Source organism: Tamandua tetradactyla, chromosome 6 (assembly GCF_023851605.1).
Source record: "Tamandua tetradactyla isolate mTamTet1 chromosome 6, mTamTet1.pri, whole genome shotgun sequence".
In the NCBI taxonomy this organism is placed as follows: domain Eukaryota; kingdom Metazoa; phylum Chordata; class Mammalia; order Pilosa; family Myrmecophagidae; genus Tamandua; species Tamandua tetradactyla.
In genome coordinates, this window is record NC_135332.1 from 118188820 (window position 1) to 118213229 (window position 24410).

At 42.0% G+C, this 24410-nt stretch overlaps 1 protein-coding gene across 3 annotated transcripts in view; it reads right to left on the reverse strand.

The window, feature by feature from the left end:
* JPH1 (junctophilin 1) overlaps positions 1–22544 on the reverse strand; it is an 86524-nt gene extending 63980 nt beyond the window's left edge. For 2 of the 3 annotated variants that reach the window (XM_077167027.1, XM_077167026.1), the window contains exons 1-2: positions 22041–22544; positions 15958–16720 (exon numbers count right to left, since the gene is read on the reverse strand). In XM_077167027.1, the coding sequence (XP_077023142.1) occupies positions 15958–16720; positions 22041–22419 (1142 nt within the window). In that variant the 5' untranslated portion in view covers positions 22420–22544. Of the gene's footprint in view, positions 1–6722; positions 8080–15957; positions 16721–22040 lie in introns of those variants that run through there. The other variant, XM_077167028.1, reaches the window with a different exon arrangement.
* Between the last annotated feature and the right edge of the window lie 1866 nt (positions 22545–24410).

The window sequence follows — 24410 nt, forward strand, 5'->3', positions numbered from 1 at the left end:
AAGGCCCACAACAACCCTGAAAAAGAAGAACAAAGTGGAGGAGTCACATTTCCTGATTTCAAAACTTAATAAAGAGCTACAGTTAACTAAAATAGTGTGTACTAGCTTAAAAACAGATACACATATAGACTAATGGAATAGAATTGAGGGTCCAGAGATAAATTCACATATCTATGGCCAGTTGATTTTCAACAAGGGTATCAAGTCCATTCAATGAGGGAAATAACAGTCTACAATAAATGGTGCTAGGACAACTGGAAATGCACACGCAAAAGAATGAATGTGGACTTCTACCTCTCACCATATAAAAAATCAATTAAAAATGTATCAACAACCTAAATATAAGATCTAAGACAATAAAATGTTAACAAGAAAACCTAGCGAAATATCTTCAGTATCTTGAAGTAGGCAATAGATTTTTAGATTTTGCACCAAAAGCACAAGCAACCAAAGAAACTGACAAAATGGGCATCAAAATGAAGGGACGGTATCAGGAAAGTGAAAGGAAAATCTACAGAATGAGAGGGAATATTTGGAAACCATATATCTGGTAAGGGTTTAATATCCAGAGTATATGACAAATTCTACAACTCAACAACAAAAAGACAATCCAATTAAAGAGTGGGTCAAGGATTTGGATAGACATTTCTTTAAAGATACAAATGGCAATAAGTATATGAAAAGATGCTGATTGGCTATTAGAGAAATGCTAATTAAAACTGCAATGAGATACTTCATACCCACTAATAATGAACATTATTAAAAAAAAACTGAAAATAACAAATGCTGGCAAGGATGTGAAGAAACAGGAGCCCTCATACATTGTTGGTGACAATAATGGCATGGCCACTGTGGAAAACAGTTTGGTCATGCCTCAGAAAGTTAAGTACAGAATTACCATATGACCTGGCAGTCCCACTCCTAGGTACATACTAACAAGTACTGAAAGCTGTGACTTAAAGAGGTACTTGTATACTGATGTTCACAGCAGCATTATTCACAATTGCCAAAAGGTGGAAGTAACCCAAGTGTCCATCAACAGATGCATGGAGATGCAAAATGTGGTATATACATACAAACAGAATATTACTCAGCCGTATAAAGAAGTGTTGGAATACGCTACAACATGGATGAACTTTGAAGACATCATGTTGAGTGAAATAAGTCAGACACAAAAGGACAAACATTGTATGAGTTCTCATACACGAAATACTTAGAAAAAGCAAATTCATAAATATAGAAAGCAGAATAGTAGTTATGGGGTGGGGGAGAAAGGAATGGGGAATTATTGCTAAGTAAGTATGAGTTTTGGCAGGGATGATGAAAACAGTCTGGAAATAGATGTTAAAGATAAACAAGTATTATCAATGCACTTAATGTCAAAGAATTGTCAATTTAAAATGGTTAAAATGATTTTTATGTTACATATTTTACTACGATTAAAAATAAGTATATTATTTAAAAAAACAAACAAAAAAGATTCACTATCCTCCTCTCCAAAGTTTTTCCTTCCACCTTTGTGGTGCCACTTGAGCTCTTCACCAACTACACTCATACCTCCCTTACATATGATCAGTTGTATAAAAGGAGATCTCCTTCTTAACATTCAAGGGTCCAGCTCTTCCTGCATGGACTGGTTTAGTCACATCCTTGTTGACTTCTTCCCTGTCCCCAACTTCTGCTGCTTACAATCCATCCTATGCACAGCAGCCAAAATCATTCTCCTCAGATGTTTTGCTCATGTTACTAACTTCCCCGGAACTCTGAAATGGCTTCCACTTGTGTATTGCGTAACACCTGATTAGTTCTTATAAGATCCTTTAATAGTCCGGAACCCTTATCTAATTGTCCTCTTCTCTTGCCATGACTCAGCAGGTACCCTACACCACTGCAAAGCAAAGCACTGAGTCTTTGCCTATACACACCAACACAATGGTGCAAAATGCAGAAGCGTTCAGAATACACTTTTGCATACATATTTGTGTATAAGATGTCTCAAAAAAGGATAAAGTTTTAGAATCAAAATCTGACGGTAGGGTTATATCCAAAATTTCTCTGGCTTCCAACTTTTTAAAAAAAAATTTTTAATTTAAATTTAAACTTTTGCCATAAACCAACATTACTTTTCAGAAATTTCAAGAGTAGCACCACTGTTGCCCTCCAGAAATTTAGGTGCTTTCTGCATTGCTTCTTTCCTGGGGGTAGAATTTGTGTTTGCATTTGTACGATCCTTGTTTTCAGGTTCTATTGGTGTGGGTGGGGGACTTAGTAGGAGAGATCAGCATAGAACATAAAAATGAGATTAATAAGGCTAAGAAGCTAAAATGAAGGTCTATTCCAGCAAATCACAAGGACAATATTGCCCACAGATAATGAGCATTGATGATGTTGACTGCCTTTGAGCAAGCTTTATTCTCTTTGTAGTTTGAGTCATCAGATACGCTATTCTTTCCCCACCTGGGACGAACTCCATTCCCCTGTGACAAAGCACGTTTCAGCTTCCCTTCAAAATGCTCCTTCAGGCTTATAACCTTTATAAAGTCAGCTCCATTTGGCACCAGACCCTCCAATTATACTAGGAACCCCTTTGTCCACGTCATCTCTTTCATTCCCCCACGGCACCCCTTTTCTGATTATCGGGCAGTTCTTTAGGACTAGAATTCATTTATACACGTTTTCATAGACACTGTTTATGGGGGGATGCTTACTTGAGTCTTGTTTTATTTCCTTTCATCTTTTGACTCACACCTTCTATTTTCTCTTGAAAATCTTCCCTTGAACTATCTTTAAGATCTTACTATTGGGCACTAATGACAGTGGAGGCTTTATAACTGTGGCAAATGCGTGAACAATAATTTAAGGAAAACTTTTAAATCTTAAGTTCAGTAACAATTCTAATAACACAAAATTAACAAATTACTGAAGATTTTAAAGTAAAAACTGAAATTGAAGTAAATATGCTCTTATTTCACTTGTTTTCATTTATGGAATTAAACACTAATGATTGCTTACCCTAGAACTGGAGTTCAATGATTCCAACGAGGGTTGAATGCCATTCTGATTTAGTGAAGAGTGGGAAGAATAAAATGGGCTTTAAACATGCTTTTACCATCAAGTTCATGTAGTAACATGAAAAAAAAAAAAGAAATACTACTAGGCTATGTAGCCAAGTAAAAAGAAGTCTTTGGAACTGCTTCATAAATAAGTCAATCTATTCCTTTTCTAATTCCTATAAGATCAATCAATATTACATTTACTGAAACTGCTTTGAAGCCTTTATGGAATCAGGCAGGACCGAAAGACTGACTGAATACAATGTTCTATTTCATTCATCTTCTTCACAGTTGTATGACTTATCTTCAACCTGACTTGAAGGTGGGGGAAGGGTCGGGGCTCAGGTTCCCCCCCACCTCAGGCCTACCACAGGACTAAGTTTAAGTACTTAATCATACTTCTTCCATGCACAAGAATGACTGGTATGTGAGTGGTGCTCCTAGAATGCTTGAGGGTACTTCAAAACAGCTTCAGTTTTGGTTGGTGTTCCTAATTATTATTTGGCTCCTTGCAGTAGGCACAGCGGGACACTTATCTTTTCAGCTCACTATCTTCTGATTGCGGACAAATCAGCAGTTGGAAAAGTAAAGCGTCAGTGATGTTTCACTATGTTTACCAACTGAATCCTTTTTATAAGAAACACTGTTGGTATTGTAACGTGGACTCAGGGTCAAAAACAGGGAAAAGGAGAATTCACAAAACAGAAAAGTTCAAGGTGAGTTCCAGAAAAGGCAACTGGGACTATATGGTCCAGTTTCCCACTTTCTCACCCCATTGTACGGATGATAAACGGAGGCTCAGGAAGATTACTTGATTAGTAGGTTGTAAACCACCCCAGGTAATAGATCTAGGGAGCTTTAACCTTACATAGGGACCACAGATGCTCAGACACAAAAATAGCTTAGACTCATCTCCGTTCTTTACCCACCACATTGGTTCATCAGGTCAAGCCAATTTTATTGTTTCTTTACCACTCCTCCAGTGACCAGCCTTTTTCATCTCCTCCTCAGGCCAGGCCTCCAGCCTCATTCCCACTTAAATGAACAAAGCCGTGAGACCGCACATTCAGAGATTGCTACCTGCTCAAATTCCTTCAAAGATTCCCTGAAGTCAGCAGTAGGAAACCAGCATTCTTCATTTGCTATTACATCCCACCTTATATTTAACCAAGTTCTGTGCCTGAGAATCACCTGGGAAGCTTGTAAAATGCAAACTTTTGGGCCTCACTCAAGAAAATACTAATTCAGTACTGGGTGGGGCCAGGACTCTGCATTTTTAAAACACACCCCATTAAGATGAGGCTGGGAATGTGTGGAACACATCTGGACAACCACTCTTCCACCACCCAACAACCTGTAGCCCCCTCGTACACCATGCACCCTCTCCCCACCGCATCTTTATTCAGGAATGCTCCTTGCTGTCTAGCACATCCCTGCCACCATTTGCTTCCTGCCCAATCCCTCGTCACTCCCAGCTGAGGGCCATCTCATTTCCTTATGCCCCAGGTGACTTCAGTGCTCCTCCCTCATTAACATTTTCATATTTCTTTCTTCGAATTTTCCATATTATACTAACATTTGTTTATGTTTGTCTTGCCAATAAGGTGGGTGGCAGGTACAATGCTTAATGTCTGTCGAATGAAACAGTGGCCAAATTAGGTATATGACTAAATGATTCCTAGACAGACCTTCTTTTTATGAACTGAAAGATAACAGATGGGACAAAGACAAAAATCCTATCCTGATGCTCAGAATCCAGTGGCAGCTAAGGGCTTGGGCTCTGACTCTGTGGCCTGTGGCCCACTCTAGATCTAATGCACATGTCTTGTGACCTGACCATAACTGTTTCTACCATAGCGCCCTACTGACTCAACAGAGTTGCAGCAGGGATTAGAGTGGACTGATGGATGTCATCAGCACAGGTCCAGGCACCAAGAAACCTGGATGCCTATATCTGTGTGTGGCCAAGTTTCACTCAAATTATCCTCTGACTAAAATGGAAACAAAGGGCAGGTTGCACTCATACATAATACACACAGGAAACAATTAAAGGTGTCTGCACTGCTTCCATATTTGGAAACATTGCCCCCAAATTAATTTACTGCAAAATCACTAATTTTAATGTCTCTGTATCCCAATACTGCTTATGAGATATTGCTACCACCAAAAATCGTATCTTATAGACTTGAAATATGCAGAAATAACTTAATTCTCTCAGCTTAAAAAGAAAAAAAAAAACACTAATCATGTTCCCTTCATCATTGTGAAATTCTTGTAACTTTTATGTATGTTCTGTTGATAGAATTCCTATTGTCAGGAGGTAAAAACAAAAACCACTTGTTTCCAGAAACATTGTGTTAGGTTGTCTTAATATAGTCCATGCCACTACGGACCTTGGGCTTAATTACAAAAGATGAACAGGGATTAGGCTAAGGAATGGGGTTCCGGGGGTGAGGGCATTCCAGACAGAGAGCTTCTGGCGCAAATGGCCCCAGGAAAGTGTCTGTGCTGAGCCTGCCCAGGTTGAGCTGGAGGCCTCCAGCCCTTCCACCCTGCAGCCCCCATGGCTCTCACAGCACCTGACAGTGTCCTGTAGCCCTGTATCCCTGGTAGGGTATTTTCTCTTAATGGCAGATTTTGTTTCGTATTCATTGCTGTATTCCCAGAATCTAGGGCCATGTTTGGACAGAGCTGGCACTAAATAAATGTTTGCTGAATGACGATGATTCTCTAACATAACACTTGGTGAAAGTGGTATTTTGTTCAACGTGCTGCCAAGACACAGTCTAGCAGATCTTGCACATTGGCGAGGGCCCTTGAGCACAAATCTTGAAATGCAGAATTTCAAAAATTCAAGAATGGAAGTTCTGGTTCCTGAATTGCATTGTCATAAGGCAAGAGACTCCTTGTCGCTTAATATTAGAACTGCTTGACTCGTCCTTCTTAAAAAGAGCTGCATCTAGCACCATCTACAAGGAAGTCCTCTTTCTCTGTGTGCCCCTTAGATGTCATTGTTCCTCAGGTTTTGATCTGAGCTTTACGTGAACAGTGCAAACCTATGAGTTCTAGGCCCATCTTCCCTGCTGTCTTTTGGGCCAGCATTCAAGAGGCCCAAAATTTACTTATTTTCCTCCCTAAATCCGTTTCTTCCTCTCTGGCCCCTGTCTGATAAACAGTCACACCACCCACCCAGATGGCCCAGCTGGAAACTCAGGAGTCATCTTAGTTCTTCCTTTTCTAGGTTCACTGTACTCATTTAATCATGTCCTATTGAGTCTGTAAGTCTGGGGACTCTTACACATACATTCACTTCTTTCCATCCCTACTATCACCACTTAACTCAGCCAATGGTCATTTATCTAGATTACCAGTTAACAGATTACTACTTAGTCTGTCTCCCATTTTATTGCTCCGTACTCTCCCCATGAGTACTCTCCTGTGCCACTTGAAGCCAGGGTGATGTTTATAAGTTGATCTAATCCTTCTGTCTAGGACCTACCAATAGCGCGGGATGATGTCTCATCTCCTGTCCACAGGATGATGTCTCACCCCTTACTAGCTCCTCCCCTTACATCTCCACTTCACCTCTCAACATACCCCTCAACACCCAGCACTCTCTTTTCCAACTACGCCATATATTGTACAGTACCCCCAATATGTATAGCCCTCTGCCCTTTGTGCCCCTCTTCAGCTTCAGGAAAATGTTCACGTGCCCTTTGGTTCTCTTGTTGGATACTACCCCTGGAATTCTGGCTTTAGCCCCCAGGCTATAAGTAAGTCCCTCCTGAATTCATAGCCAGGTGCCAATCATCCCACCGGTAACTGCTTTTGTATCTGTCCCAGCCAGATTTTAAGATGGAAAAGACAAGATCTTACTCATTGCTTTACATTTATATAGTGGGCAATTGGTTACCGTTAAAAGAATGGTTAAAATGAACAGTTCACCGAATTAAGACTCAAACCTTGGTAGATGGGATGGCAGGCTTGTCTTTTCAGCCAATCCACGCTACACTGTTAACTGCTGACCAACAGGAACTAAAAGTACCACTCTTTCAGGGTCTCTGCTAGGTCAGCTGTAAGGATGTAAGCACACCTGACTCAATCACGGGGCTCAATCAACTGGGCAGGTGGGAAGGTGGGAGAAGTCCGTCGTCCCCAACCTCGAGCCCTAACCTGCTAGCTTTTATGGGTTATACATTGACTAACAGGCTCCTCACGTGTCTCTCAAACTCCCCCTCCCCTTACCTGGACTGCAGTGAAGGCATGAAATCTTGAAAATACTAATTCAAAAAAGTCCTTGTAGCAAATTAAACAGGCACTTCAGGACCAAACAATTGAGATAAAAATGTGACCCATTTGATTCAAAACAGTAAAATTCAGCAAAAATTTTTACCTTATTTAAAAGCCTTTAAAAATCATTAAGTGTAATAAAATTACTTATTAATTTCTGGCATAAGCTATTGTTTTAAAGGCTGGAGAGTGAATTAATGTATTTTTCTTGGTTTCAATGCATTTCTTTTGGCACACGTGGACATGCTAAGAAGATTTGACTTCAAGGAATTGTCCTATTTTATACGCAATCTTGAGTCCTTACATATTAATTAAATTTCTTACAAAAGGAGCTTATTTTGAATTTGGCATATTATACAAAACACCATTAAAACAGAAAGGCAAAATTATTAAAAGCTTATTTGGTTTTATTCTCAAGAGCCTGTTGTACTAAAGCTGAATGACTTACATAAATACCTTTGGCATTTGTTGGATCCTGTTCCCAAACACAATGTTCATATTTCATCTATAATAAGAAAAGCATCTCAAAGATTTGCAAGGCGCTAGTCTTGCAAGCGTCCAGTTTGGTGTCTTGAGTAAAGTGAGATTGGCAGAGTCAGCTTAATCCATAATGGAAAGTTGCGAGCGGGGCTCTCGGGCTCCCTGGCAGCTGCTGCTGTGAGGAGCCTCCCAGCTATGCTAGCACGCTCACAGAGCTCTGCCACTTGTCCTAACAGCTACGTTCTCCAGGTCACAGCTGAAATTCACACAGAGCAGACAGGGTGGAACATTAGCGCAATCACACCTTTGGGACTTTCTAGGGTAGTTTTCATTACAAACGAAGCTAGCGTCAAAAATAAATTGCTGCCTTAATTCTTCATAGTTACAGCAACAGGAAAATGTCGTTTATATTTCACAGCAAAATGAGATGGAATCTGCTGAAATTGGTACTGCTTGAATAAACAGATACTGGCAGTTAATCAAGGCCAACACGTGTCCCCAAACCTAACTCATCATCACCCTGGGTGTGTATGTGTGTGTGTGTGTGTGTGTTCTTCCATCTTCACAGTCAGATTGCACTAAGTAGATCCATGCAGATTTGTATTATGGAGTACTATCCCTTATCCAGCTCACCTATAGCCTCTTTTCCTGGCCCTTCTGTTTCATCCAGGTGGAGCGCTATGCCTATATTACTCAGGTTTAAAAAAATGTAATTTTTATGTACAATACAAAAATTAGAATATGCATAAAAGGTGATGGTGAGCTATACTAGCATACCTGGAAAATAGGGAGGTAAAATCTTTACTATCCTATGGCGTCTTCAGAATAATACCCCACCCAGCACAGCTTGATATAAACACATATGCCATCTTCCCTCTCATTTCCTTTTCAGTTTTTAAAAATATAATAGTCTGTCGACAGTCTATTGACTTTGCACAGATCTGAGGCTGGGCAGGGGTGAGTCTTGGTACACACTCATACCTGCACTTTGGCTTTCAAGGTTGGTAGGTAAAATGCTTTTCCTTTTGGTTATCCCTGTTTCTGCTGCCCAAGCCTTCTTCCTTCTCTTCTCTTTTTCTTCCTCACTTTCCTTACTTCTATCCTGTCTTGTTTCTTGGTCTTCTACCAACTTGCACTTTTGAAAATGGTACTTGTAGGCTCGAAACATTTCCCAACCCCTTACTGAACACAGGGATTTACATTCTACAAAGTGCTGTGCTCCCTCATTTAACCTGCTGTGATAGCACTGTTTGTACATAATTTTGTTGAGTCTCAGAGCCTGAGTGTTTTAATTCAAGCCTCTGGAATCTATTCATAGAAGTGCTGGTTCTAATAGATAGGAAAGGCATCAGACAGCAAAGACAGATATGGATGAACCCAAGAGGCATAACTAAAGAAAATCTACATGTAAAATCCTCACTAGTTGTAAATTCACACATTTTAGGTTATTTATTCCCCTAAAATTTCTACCTAGCTTAATGACCACTCCATATCAAAATGACTTTTGGGGCACTAGAAGGAATTCAGTTTCCTGCTAGAATTACTCATGCTAGTAACCGAAAATCAATCAGAGCCCAAGTAGATGAAACAGAAAATTCATGAACAAGATCACCTTAAACTGCTTCGTAAAAACGTATTACAGAGCGGGCCACAGTGGCTCAGCAGGCAGAGTTTTTGCCTGCCATGCCTGAGACCTGGGCTTAATTCCCGGTGCCTGCCCAGGCAAAAAAAAAAAGTATTACAGAAACATTACAGAAAACACATAGAACATAAACTATTATAAACTATTATTTTCATTTACAAAAGAAAAAGGGAACCCTTTTGTCTAAAAGAATTTTTAAGAGTTTCAAATTACTGGCCCTTTACAACAGATTGGTAGAGTTGAACTTTTCCTGAAATTGGTAGAAGTTTAATCTGGATCCATAATAGCTATTTACTCTAGATTGAATAGAGTCAAGTAATCTCAGGAGGGATTGTTCTGTCTATCCCAGCCAACTGCCTCCATGTGTTAAATTGTACATTTTTATTTGAGCTTAAGACAAATGGCCCAAATAGTGGCAGGACGAGAAAAACTTCCAAAGGGAAATAGAGACAGTTAAATATCCCATACAGCAAACTTTGGCTTTTTTTTTTAAACAGGCAATAAGCTTTTATGTTCTGACTTGTCACATACTTTGGTAATGTCAAACATATTGGATGAGGCCTTCTATCCAGGGTACATGTTGACTTCCTATAGCCCCATGTCCATGAGGGAGATACTCGGGCATCACTGGACAACGTGGACACCCCTGAAGAACGGGAGTGATGGGCTGGCTTTCCCTCCTGAAGCTATGTCCTGGTTATGATATCATAATGGTGCTGACTTAATTAAGGAAAATGGTATATATCTTTAACACATGCTTTTGCATTTTTACATTTCCTTGACTGCTGTCAGGTTATGGCATGTTGAATTATTATTCTTCCTTCCTTAAACCTGTGGTTTATAAATGTCCAGCAAAACTGAATTAGAAGCACTGGCAGAGTTCATACCTTAAGTAGTAGTGAGAACTTCATTCACTCAACCATCAAATATTTACTAGCGCACTCACTACGTGCCTGATCTAAGCCAGCTGCTGGGGATACAAAAGTGAACAAAGCTGTCTCCAGGGTCTGGCTTTCCCAATCTAGCTGGAGAGATTATTAAACAAATGCGCTGAAACGCTACTACAGTGTAGACGGATGGGGGGACTAAATTTGGGTTTAGGGGGTGGAAGTGGAGTGGGGGGTATGGGGTGAGGAAAACCTTTGAGATGGTTTTCTATTTACCCCCGAGGAAGAGTAGCCAAGAGGATGGCCGGGTGGAGGGGGGGACACCAGTCCAGCAGAGGGGATGGGAGGCCGGGACCTTCCTCAGCAGAGAGAGGGCTCATCTGCTGCCTGATTCCGAGTCCAGGACAAGGCGCAGTGGCAAGGCAGGAGAGCTGAGCAGGCCACAGTGTCCAGGGCCTCCAGGCCCAGATGCTAAGATCCCTGAGAAATGGCTCAACATATTTGGAACAGGCAGTGTCCAGATCAAATTTATGTTTTCAAAAAGATCACCCTGGCTGTGGTGTGGAGACCTGACTTGGGGGCGTCAGGGATAGGAGCAGAGAGAGTGGTGTAGTTAAGAGGCGACTGGAATAATCCAGGCAAGAGAGGGTAGTGGCGCGGATGAGCGTGCTAGCCGTGGAGGTGGACAGAAGCAGAAAGACTTGAAATGTGTCTCTGGGGTGCATTTTATAACTTCCAATTTCAAAGCTGAAATATGTTTTCATATATTCCCTTGTCAGCAGTAGCTTAGGGCTTTCTACAAGAATCAATGTGTTTTGTTTTCTGGCTTGCGTTTAAGTGACATGTCTGGAATTTCCCCCCAAATAACCTGAGGGGAATGAGAAAGGGATACAGGTGAAACACAGCTGGGTGTAGGCTGGTAACTCCGGTAAAGGGGTACATCGAGTGGGGCTGCGGAGGTCATCACGCCGTTCTTCATATTATTCCCAACATGTTCGCAATTTTTTTGATTAAAAAAAAATAAAAGCAATTTGTATCTTACTCACTATCAATCCAAAGGTCAAACAAAACTAGTACAGATAATGTTAAAGAAATGCACGGGAGACATTTCTTTACAAATTCTCTGAGAAAAGTGTGTATCGCTTTCACACTGAAGTCCTAGACTGGCAAAGATGGGGTCCGCGCTCCGGCTCTGAAGAGAGATGCAGCAAGCTCCCTGCCTTCCACTTCCTATCCAGCTTTTCCACCCCCGTGTACAGCTGTGTCTGTGACCGCCACAGTGGGGCAGGGCCGGAAGACGCTCCCCCCTGCTCTGACCTGTTCAGGTGCTGCTGTCACCACCTGAAGTGGCTCAGATGGGGAGGGAGAGGCTGGCGACAGCACAGTCCCGCACACCCGCTCCATGCCTGGGGTTGGCACTGCACAGGCCAGTTAGGGAGCCTGGTCAGGGCCAGTGAGGGGGTTCCTGCCAAATAGGATGGTTCCACTGGCTCTGTCTTCCCACTTCCTTTTCTTTCTTCCAGTCTGTCTGACAGAAGGAAGTTAGGACAAGCAGATGCTTCAGGTTCCCAGCTGCTGGACGACATTTTTTTTTTTATCACATACTCTACATCTCTTGCAGGACAATTGCTTCTTCTAAAGGCTCAGACCAGACAATGCTCTCTTCCTGTCTACACCCCTTCCGTTCGTTCTCACCAAGTGTGGTTTTCTTCCTATTCTCTCTCTCAACTGAATGCCTTAACTTAAAATCCTTCCTTTCAATATCTTTCTCAAGGAACAGAGCTTTCTTTGAACATCTCTCTTAAGGAATTATTTGAGACAAGGATTAATGGGATAGAAATTGGCCAAATAAACACAACTGAAATGACAGGGAGAAACAAAGGAATTATTGGAGGCGAGAGCTCATGGAATAAAAACTGATCACATGAGAACTACAACAGAATGGCTGGAGAACTTGGGCTTCTCTGTCTCTGCCTCTGAAAGTGAGGGGCTCGGCCCACTCTAATGGCCTTTACAAACCTGTGGTTGGCCTTCAGTCTCCTTTCCCAAAGGGTTCTGCCTAATCTAGTTTCTGGAAAGTGAATTCAGCATATTGAAGGGGCATCTTCTAGTTACAGTGACTCAAATGTAAGTCTGACTTGCCAAGTAACTACAAAGGGTAAGCAGGGATGGAGGAGAGGCTGCAAGGCCTGGCGCATGGCCCAGGCTCAGGATCTCTAGTTCCAAAGTTTCAGAGCAGTTTCCTTCACCTGCAAAACAGGGCTGCTGGGACCGTACCAGAGAAGGTATGCAAACTATTGAATCACAGCAGACTCGGAATGCACTAGGCATGCTTGCTTTTGAAATGTTCAGAGTTGCCTCTCCCACCTCTCTAACACTTAAAAGACAAGGCTAAGGCCCCTTCACCATTTGAGGTGATGACTTTTACCCTCAAGACCAAACAAGGGACTAATGTAACACTTCGTTAAATCCTATAAACATAACACTTTTTAGATCAGAACAGAAACCTAAAGAAAAACCATAGGTGTCAGCAAATGATCAGCATCCTTTATAGTAAGGATGCTGATAACTTTAACTATTTTAAGTGCTAACCTGCTAGGAAACTATCAGTATCAACTAATTTAATGTCTACTAATTCTATGTCTACTATGTTATGCCTACTATCTACCAACTGTTAGTTTATTCACGTATTCCCCAATATAGAAGCTTTAAATGGGGCAGAGAATTAACCTTCAGAAATGAGCCTCCTGAGTGTGATTTCTGGAGGGAACACCACTCCCTCTTCAGAGAGGCAAAGGAATGCCAGACTTTCTATATTTTCTTGATTCTTTGGGCGGAAATAGTGGCTTCTGTCTCTTGAGCTTTCCAAAGAAGACATTACTGGAAGATACAATTCTTTTTCTTTTTCCTCAGAATCACCTTGCCTTTCAAGATAAAACAGGGTTATTGGACAAAAGAAGATCCATTTCCCTGGGATTTAAATGAAAATCTCTAAAGCATAAGAAAGAACAGAGATAGAATATCAGGTGGACAGCCAAATTGAAATGATTTACAATTGTTAATCAAGCATCTCCCTTTCTTGCTTCATTGGCTGAAGCAGTGATTTCAACAGCAGCATGTAGCCAGGAGTTTTTGATTTTTACCCTGCCATTATTACAAGTAAGGGGAATATTACTTCACATTCCTAAGCTTTTGATATTTTGAAAATAATGACAACTGCTAGAAGGGCCAGGAAGGACCAAAGAACAGACAATCTGGTGCTACAAAGATTTATGATTGTTTATGACAATAAAATATCCAGAAGTCCTTCTAACAGGCAGCAGTCACTGAAACCTTAACAGAATCTTTTTTTCTGTTTTCTTTTATTGTTAAGACAGTTTTTAAAAAGGAATACAGAATTCTAAACTCAAGAGTTTTGATAAGGAGAATATCAATCCTTCAGCTACTTTCCTCATGAACAAGTGGCAAAACACTATGTCTGAAGTGTTCATTAAAGCAAGGAATCTGGAAATGGGAGTAAAGCAGTGAAAACAAGTAAAATACAAAAGGTTAACTGAACATTTTTAATAGCTGGGTATAATCTTTAAGAAGCAGGTAACTGGACAAAAGTGTAAGGTCTCAAGTCAAAGATTTCTTTAGCATAACCTACATGATATGGTACTTCCTGGATCTTAAAAAAACATTCAATAGAGTGCATGTTGCCAGGACTAGGGTAAGAGTTTTATGATACTTATATAATCAGAGGTCATCTTTGCATCATGGGTAGCCAGTTCTCTTCTGTTAGGCAGATTCCTCCAATTTTAACTAATCATAAAAGTCAATAATTAGAACAAATATATGAAAGTTATTTGCTCGAGTGTCTCAGGTTTATTTCCACTGGCCACGATTAAACTGCCTCGAGTATATTACTAGATTGTAACGTGAAAATAAAACAGAAGAATCCTGGCACTAGGGCCTAGCAAAAAGTATATCACCAGCTCTAGACGTAAGCTAAGGGCGAAGGAAGCTGAAAAGATTAGATAGCCAAGAATCCTATCTATAAGGAAACTGAAAAGCAAGCAGATTGGTCCATTGCTTGATGAGGTGAGAAAACTATAAATTAAAGGGCTAGTGGCAGAGATGACAGAAGAGAGACCCTTCATGAACGTTTGTGCTGCTTGAGAAATATTAACTTTAAATAGGATTAGAAATGGATAGAAGTGGAACACAAGAATAATTATACCATATTATATGTCTAAAAATAATGCAACCCCCCTGCAACTTCTTCCATTTTCCAATGAATGGTTCAGATACTCAGAAGTATGTACTAGTCCTCGAAGAGAGTCACTAAAAAAAAAGGAAACTGCAGAAGTCTGGAAATGTCAGGTTGAACCATATAAAACTGCCATTTTTTTAATATTAAAAAGATCAAAGATCAGAAATTTCTTAGGGTTGAACCAAATTAAAAGTGTGTCTCATTAAATGAATGCAAAGAATAAAAACCTGAGTAAATTCTTTTGTGTGTGAGTATGTGTGGTTGCAAATGAGGTTAACATCATGGATGAGTATTACTGAAGCAGGAAATGTCTTTTTAATATTCCATGCTACATTTATGCTTCAAGTCATACAAGACTGTGTCCAGTCACTACCCACCACTTCAGGCTAAAAAGAAAATTTTCTGTTTATAATATCTTCAGCTTTTTTGTTATGACATTTATTCCTAAGAAAATTCTATTCCCAGTAGATCCCTCTGCTTGATCCCAGAATCCAACTACGAATGATAAAACTTAAAGCACTTTGTCCTTCTGACCCCGCACTTCTCAACTTATCACTGGCTTTCTCCTACTCACTCCAGTCTTTCTCTGCTGCTCAACCTTCTTCCAGTCTCGGCTGCTTAGAGTCCCATCTGTCCACGTCAGGCTTCCCACATCCCTTTCCCTTCAATATACCAGTGATCTCATCTTTCCTGCAAAGAATGTGGTGATTTCTCTAAGGTTTATTATTAGGTCTTTTGTCTTTTCCATGTGGATGAGCTCTGTATTTGAAACAATGCATGCTAAATGTAACTTTCCATTTTTGCCTTATTTAGATTTTGGTGGTTTTCTCAAAACCAATTTCACCTACAATGCATCCAAAAAACCCACAATTTTATGAATTAGGATAATTTTATAAGGGAAGCTGAGCACACATCCAACTTAAATATTAGGATAAAGGCTACACATTTACATTGGATATGTTTCACCATGGATTGATAATTTCTTTCTGGCATAGAAAGCAGTGCTCTCTCTGACAGAACTTTAAAGGGACTTCTTTAAAATACGTAACTTGTACTCTGGAAGAGCCATGGCCTAAGTGAGGTCCATCACCCTATTACGTATTAGGAAAGCAATTAAAACAGGAAGGAGAGCTCAAATGTGCCTTAGTCATTTCTGATGATACAAAGTTAATTTCAGGACAGTTCAGGTACATTTTCAATTCTCCTATAGGGGTCTAATCATTTTCCACCTTCGACTTTTGGCGTTAGTACATCTTTAATGATGTCACCAACAGACTGAAACATCAGATATTTCCGATATTCTATTCATCTGAACTACCCAGCAAAACCATCTACCCTGCATTTACGTACCTTGAATTTGCTATTTCCACTTTGGTTCTTGCCATGGCGGCTGCCCTTTGCGCACCTTCGATTGCTCTGTCCACCTTCTCCCTAGTTTTTGTATTTCTTATTGGTATAAGCTGCTTCCTTATTCCACGGACCAGAATATTATTTTTGTATTTTCCCTCTTCTTTGGAGCCGTCGGGAAACACGGTACAGCCATATCCATGCCTCTTGTTATTTGCCCACTCGCCTTCGTACTTCATGCCGTTGGAGCGCTCGCTGATACCGAAGCCATTGCGTTTGTCATTCTTCCACTCGCCCATGTAGGTTTCCGTGGTGGTGGCATCGACGTGGTCTTCCACAGGGCAAAAATCACAATCCACATCGCCAAAGCTAATCGTGGAGTTGGCATCGCTAGAACTGATTCTGCTCATGGCCGCGTCGCTGCGGACCGAGCTGCGTTTGCTCGAGATGGAAGACTTTGATTCTGACTTTCGAAGTTTCATGCTTCCGAGAAGGGAACCTCTTCGGAAGAGGCCACCCTTTTTCTTCCCGGCAGAGAGGTCGGCGTTGGCGTGGAAGTTGAGCACGAAGCCACCGCGGGTGCCGGCGGGGCTGTCGGCGGCCGCCGCGGCGTCGTGGAGCACGCTGCCATTGCTCTGCTCGCTGCGCAGCGAGGCCAGGGAGGTGCGCAGCGGCGAGCGGATCACCGTGGCCATGCCGTAGGGCACACTCTGGCGCACCCCGTAGCCATGCCGCATGCCGCCGGCCCACTGGCCCTGGTAGGTACCTTGGAGAGACAGCGAGAGAGCACAGCGTGAGTCGAGGACAGAGAGGGGAGCCGCCCACCCCCCCGCACCAAGGTTGCAGACCCACGGTTAGATCTGATACATCCTAGGGAACTGCGTGTGAATCCCGGCCCTGTACTTTCAGGTCTCTGGCTTCAATGCAGTTGTATAGGATTTTCAAATGGCCAGTAGCCATGCGTTTCATTGTATTAGTATTTTATATGGAAACCACTCTCTAATACAAAAAGAGCAATCATTAGAAAACAGCTTTTTCCCCTCTAAAATTAAGACATCAAATATCAACAGTAGCAAACTCCATTTGTGAAATTTAAATCTAATTTTACTAATCCACAGTTGAAACACTCAAAAAATAACTTTTAGTTCTATGTCAGTATAACATTCCAACAAACAAACAGACAAACTTATATTCAGTGATCTGAATACTTGGGACACCATCATCAAACAAACTGTCTTGAGTTTTCTTTCTACTATGTTCAGTCTTTTTTTTTTAAGGGTAGGGAAAGGGAAGAGTGACTTGACAAATACAACATATGTCCTGAATATACTGAAGCATTATGGGAAAAAATGGGCAATTTAACATTTGGTGTTTTTGAGTGTAAAACGTCAAGACTTGTCCCATTATCATTTGCCAGATCTCTACTTTCTCCTGGCAGTTCTCTTCATGGATCTCCCTAGTCTCTGCTACTCAATCCTAAATCAGGTCATTTGGCTAGAAGCACCTTGTGGGCAAGAATTACTTCATAAGAGAACACAAAATTCCCAGACTCCCTGATTTGTGTATCCCTTGGTTGGTGGGTGTTGGCATTTTTGTGAACTGGGAGTGTTTGATGACTGTATTTACAGTAAATAGCTATGGTGGCTAAAAGAACTACCCCATTTACCCTTGGAGAAATGGAGCTCAGGCCAGAGGAAACCTTCCACTGCCACCATTATGGGGAACTCATCTCAGAGTAAAGGTATATCTGACACTGTCAGTTAAGACTTTGCTGACATCAGATCACTTCTGCATGACTATTACGCCTTTCCGTGAATAGGATAGTCTTTATTTTAAAGCATTTGTTTCAGTAATTTTTTTCTATTAAATTAGTAGGTGAAGGCCAATTCAAAAACAACCTAAAACAGCCTTTTAAATAGCTTAAGGAGGAAATGAATGTTCAAATCATGGAACTTAGAATTTTCTTTTAAAAAATCAAGGCTGTTTTCTTTAATACAAGGGGATATAATTGTACAAGGGAAATACTAAAATTTAAATTATAGTATCCTCAAAAGAAGCTCAGTAGAAAATGTTTAATGTTATTATTTCTGTATTATTCATAATAATTCAGAGTCATAGAAAAGAAATCATGATTACCAATTGCCTTGCCCTCTTTTGGTTGCTGATTATATAGATCCAGTTTGCAGTTACTTTGCTTTCTCGAATGGCATGCACAATTTCCATTGCATGGCAAACATTTATTTTTAAAATACAGAGTAATAACACTAGTGGTTTTATATCATTGTATTAACAAGGGCTGATTATTTCATTGAAGGGCTGATTATTTCATTGCACTTAAGAGTTAATCTGAAATGGCTCCAAAAGTCAGAAGTTTTGACCAACTTCAAGGCTGGCTTCTCTTTCTGTTCATTCAAATAAATGTATATCATATAAACTTAGCCAATAGCAGGGCAATAATGAAATGCAAACAAGTCTGGTACTTTGAATGTCATATTCTGGGTAGACACAAAAGTCTTTACCTGGGGTCTAAGAACGTCTGAGGAGGCGAGTGGGCTATAGCTTTCTCAGTGGGATAAACCCAAAAGGATAAAATAGTCATAGAGAGCATTTCAGGTTAAGAAGCTTCCTACTGAATTTGAGCCCTGCCCCAATGCCAACAGCAACAGGGAAGAGAACGGAATTATTAGGAAAGTTGACAGTTCAACTTTGACTTTTCCTTTGCCTATATAGAAACAAATTTGAGTTCTAGGATAAAAGCTATATATCCTGATTTATATGTATTAAAACAAACCAAACGCCTTATTTTTTTAAATATCTAGTTTGTGATTCTGTAAAACAACAAACAAGGAATGCTGTAATTATTTCTTTCTAATTTTAACTTTTCTACATAATGACAAGTTAATTTAACTGGAACAATGTCCAAAAATGCTGTTTGATATAAATAATTACACTTTTTAAATACAATCATATCATCCCAGTAAATGTTTAATGCCCAAGGAAAAATTAACTAGTTTCCTTACACTGTTATCTTCTGTGACACTATCAAGAACTTCCACAGAAACATTGCTTGAAAATCCAAGTGGCTTAAGGCAAAAGCAACAATTAGAAAACTTTTAAGCTTCTGCTTAACTGCCAGATATGGAGGGGGGGGGGCATTACTGCACTGGTCCTATTCTCTTAAACCAGTTATAAGGAAGAATGCCTCTGTAGAATAGCTAGAAATCTATTTACAGTCGAACTGTTAGCAGTTCATCTGAAATTTAAAATAGGTTTAGTCAATGAATAAAAGGGCCTCTCTCTTTATAAAGCAGGTGGGTTCCTATTTTTCCCTGCTGTTCAAAGTTTTAATTAGTTCCTCTTGGTTCCTTAAACATAGATAGATGTGTACTTTACAAGTATACAAATTATTTTTTTTACGGCTGTTGGTGTTTTAATTTGTGTTCTGTGATTTTTAGCTGGGAGTCATTTTAATGACATAACTTTATGGGAGAAAGCATCCAGTTTAGAATTTAGACTGCACTATGCTAAACGTCAAGTGTATATGCTCTGAATGGGTATTTGTGAGTTTATGTTAATAGTTTTATGACAGGTGGAAAAAAAAAGGTACAGCAGATCAGAATCTGCACAAAAGACTGTATACCTAGATTTGGATTTCATGAGTATGGTTCTAATTTGTTATTTTTGTTTTCCTTTGTCCGATTTATTATTAATATTCTGGGGGTTCTATTTCAGCAAGTTGCACAGAAAGATCATTAAAAAATCAAATGATAGCTCTCACATAGGATTACTGCTCTTTCTCCTCCAACTTGATCACCACCAAATACATGGAATCAGATTTTCCGGGAATCTAGTAGTGAGCATACATGAATGTATACATGGTGGTGGGAAGAGTAGGGGGAAAACTAGCTAAATCTTTAATAGGGAAAGTGATATTACTGTTTTGACCAAACCTTTTATGAAATAAGAGTGGTACACTTCCATTTAGACCCCCATTTTGTTGTGACAAACATTAAAGATTTTTTAATGAAATTGACATATGAAAGAAAGCAGAAAATCGACTAGCACAGACTACACATTCAATAGGGATTTAAAAAGGTTTCTTTTCCTCCTAATGGTGCATATTAGATGATTTTTCTTTTTTGTAGAAAAAGAAAACAGTACTATGGTGATGCCAAGTTTTAAGGTTTTTTTTTCACATTGGTTTTAAAACAGAAGGCAGATGATCCATAAAGCTGCACAAGTATTTGTGCTTCTACAACTCATACATAGACGACCTTTACTGTGCTATATATATTTTTTGATTACTAGGTATAATGAATACCCCAAACCAAAGGTTTTTATTTAATGAATAGTAACCTTAAAGGAGACTAATTTTATCTTTAACCTTCTAAAATTGAAATGAGACAACTATTCATGACCTTCTTAAAAGGGTATTTAAAAATGCACACATTTAAAAAATAAATTTTGCATTCTGCTTGTGAGCATGGAATATAGTTACATAGTAGAGCTGGGCCTCCAACAAAATGCAACCACAGACTAACATATTTATAGGGCTGTCAGCTAAGGCACTCTATGCCCATTCAGAACGTTGAAGAGCCCTAATTAACTACTGTGGAACTCAGGACTCAGGCCATAGAAGAGTACTGAAGTAAGTTTTTCTTTTAAGTCCATCAAAAACCATATCCTTTATTTATAGTGTAGGACGAAAAGATGTCCTTTTAAAAGCAAATCCTACCAATCTGCCATTTTGCATTTGAAACACTGCCCAAGTGTTCTCAGTAAGTGGAGTGTACAAATTGTACAAGTTTTTTATATAAGCGCATAACTGAGGTTGCAGTGGGCTGGAGAAACTTTTAATTGGATCCCTTCAATATTCCTCAACTCTTAGCTGTTTAATTCCAATAGATGACTTCGCCTCCCACAACCCTGTTCAATTAAATATAATTATGTTTATCATCAGAAAATTATGTTCATCACCGGAAAATTTATTTTGCCAAAGCATAAGCCATTCATCTCTCTTAGCTTATTACACAAGGAAATTCATCAGGTGCTGACACCTGTTTCAATAATGTACATTTTTCCTAATTTAAAAAAAGAGGAACTTATGTCCTATTATATACATAATTTCTTTTGCAAGTATTGCTAAATATTAAAATAAGGTGGGTTTTTTTTGTTGTTGTTCATAGCCAGAAGTCCTATTTAGATTATGGCCTTAAAGCAAATCAATAGGTTTGGTTTTGCAACTCTCGGGAGTAATGTAGCTGTTCGCTGGTTCAGAATACAAAAACACAAGATTCAAATGCTGTTGTTTTTAAATTTAGACTTCATAGTTCATCTCTAAAATGTTCTCCTACTAATTTGTCCAAGGTCTCTTGGCCGAAAACTGATTACTTTACGGTACCGAATTAAAAAACAGGCAGAAAACCCCACACCCTCTGAATCCCACCATGCATCAGGTGGCCTCCTCTCTCCTATAATTAGGATGTTTCCAAATGCACCCCAAATAAGGAACAATTCCCCAACATCCTAGTTATGAGGTTCTGGCTTCTATCTTTAGGCTACTAGAGGACCAGAGGCGAAATACGACTCCACGTGAAACCAATCCGAGGAGCGGTCAGCACGGACCGCCAGACCCAGGGCCTACGCTCTAAGTCCTCGGGAGTGGCGATTTCAAACCCTACCGGGAGAGGGAGGGATCAGGAACGTAATGTGACGGGCTCAAGTGACAGAGCTTTCTCTCCAGCCCAGCCCTCCCAGGCGGCGCTCCCTCCTGGTGGCAGAGCAGCGTTGGCGCCGGTCAGGTATATTCACGCCTGGCTCCCCCGAGTGTGGGCTCGGACTCACCGCCCGCCTCAAGAGTGGGGTCAGATCGAACTCTCGCGCTCAGGTCCCGTCCCAATGCACCCTTCGGGGGCGGTAAGGCGCGGAAGGTGCTTAGCAGGATGGGAGGCTGCCCCAGGTGTTTTGGCGGGTTTCCGGACACGTGCGCCTCGCGTCCTCCCAGCTTCCCCGCCGGCGCCCGCAGCCTGGGCCAAGCCCACCGCACCGCCTCGCAGAGCGGCCGAGCCGCCTGCGACGCCGCTCACCTCCGTCCCCGTAGGTCTCCACGCCGTACCCGTCTTGCAGCCCGTTACTCCAGGTACCCTCGTAGCGAGCTGGGGTGCACAGGCTCTGCCGGACCCCGTAGCGCCCCTTGAAACCATGTGACCACTCCCCCCGGTACATCCACTTGCCCTTCGTCTCCACCCCCAGCCCATGCCGCTTGCCCTGCGCCCAATAGCCCTGGTAGGTGTTGCCGCTGGGCCAGGTGTAGCCGCCGACCACCTCGAAGCCGTGGGACCAGGAGCCCGAGTATTCGCCCTGGCCCTTGGGCCCCGTGCAGATGCCATGCCCGTGCGCCTTGCCCTCCTCCCAGCCGCCGCAGTAGGTGCCGCCATCGTCGAAGTCGAACCTTCCGCCCGTCATTCGGGGGGCAGCCCCGGCGCGCTCCCCGCGGGGGCACGGACGCGGACAGAGCTGGGCACGGCAGGGTGTAGCTCGGGGGTGGGGGCCCGGAGGGCGAGCTCACGACAGCGCCCCAGGCAGCTCGCGCCGCCGCTCGGCTCCAGTCCGACGCCGCCCCCGTCCTCCCCTCCTTTCTCGCCGCCGCCACCGCCGCCTTCCTCCTCCTCCTCCTCCTCCTCCTCCTCCTTCGCCGCCGCCGCCCGGGCCAGCGCTGCGCGCGAGAGGACAGCCCCGGCTCCCGAGCGGACCTTCAGCTGCTCCCTCCCGCCCACGTGAGCCGGGCACCGCCCCGCGCCCGCCTCACTGTCCCCTCCCCAGGCGCCGAGGCCCGCCTCGCCGGGCCCTGCCCCCAGCCCCGGCGCCGTTGCTTCTCCGGCGGCCGTGGGGACCGGCTCGCGCAGAGCGAGTGTTCGCGCGGTGGGAAACCGGTGGGGGGTGGGGGTGGGGGCGAGTGTGCCCAGGCACGCGCGAGAACCGTGCCCGCGGATGAACGCGCCGCTGCACGTGTGGGGGCGGCTCGCGGGTGGCGGAGCCTCCTATGTTTGTTTGGGCTTTTATAGTGTGGTTAGGCTCGTGTAAGTGCGGCCACGTGTGTGTTGACGGAAAACTCCTGTGTGAGTGTTTGCCTGGGGTTCGTAGTCGCATCTTTTCGGCATGTCAGTGTGTGCACTCTTGCATTTTGTCTTCCTCAGCTGTCGTGATGAATTAATATCCCCCATCTATGCATGCATGTGATATAAATCCGTGGTAGTTCAGATATAGTTGTGCAGAATGTTCTTTTACACCCACCCATTTCAAGGCACATGTGTTTGCATTTATCTAATGAATATAGCAGAGGAGAACAGTGCTATTTGAAAAAGCACAGAATGGATTGGTTAACTTTTTTATTTGTAATAATGGAGAGGATGTTTTCCATCTGTCTTTGCGGGGGGGGGGGGGGTATGGGGGCATTTCCTTTCATATCAGTCGTCCCACTTGATGTTTTGTTTGTTTTTCTAACAACCTTAAAATTCTTCAGCCTGGAGCTGTGTACTCAACAGGCAGACTGCTCAGCCTCTCTTTATTGTATAAGTGTCTGGAATGTACCTCTGCACCACTACCACAGTTTGAGAAAGTAAACAGAAGCTTTCAAGGAGGAATATGGTAAGTAAAATACTGCTCTAAACTTACAGAGTCCATGACCTACAAAACCCAGGACAGGTGTCAACTGATCTACTTTCCCGCTACAGCACTGCTTTGTTAAATTCCCTTTAGATAACTCTTTTAAACTTTTAAACCTCCACTTCACCATCTTCCAAGTGGGAGTGATAATATTTGTCTTTCCCACTGTATATTAGATACAGTAATAACCGAGTATATTGTGGGTGTGGTGTAAAGCCAAGTATGATAGATTTGGGAATCAGCAAGTTGAATCACTCAGTATTGCTTCTAGATAGAGTGGGCTGTGGTCTCAAAATATCCTTGAGAAACACTTCCAAGTGGTTCACAGCCTGGGGGCTTAGGCCAAGGACCCTGCCTCGTGGAGTATTTGTATTCCTTAGGCTAAGAGGCCTTTGGAAGACTTGGTGAGCACCAGAGGCTGCCAAGCATTCTCTCAGCAGATAATTGATAATCAGATAAAAATATAAGGGCAGGTGTAAGGGAAGGCATCAGGGTTGTAGAAAATAGACTAAACAGTACAGAAAAGGAACTAAAATTGACCTTGATTGGCTCTATCTCGGGGCCAGAGCTGGCCTCTCCTGCTTATCTGGCAGAAATACTGAAGGAAAAATCTCAGTTTATACAGAACCAAATCACCAAAGAGAATTAGAAACTCTCATCCATGGTGCTGCTTGCAGAGTTGCCAGGAATAGTGCTTACCCTAGTGGCCTGAAATAATTTAGCATCTTGCTCAGCGTCTTGTCAGGGACTAGAGATGGGGATTGATTTAGGCCACTGGGAAACAAGGGCCC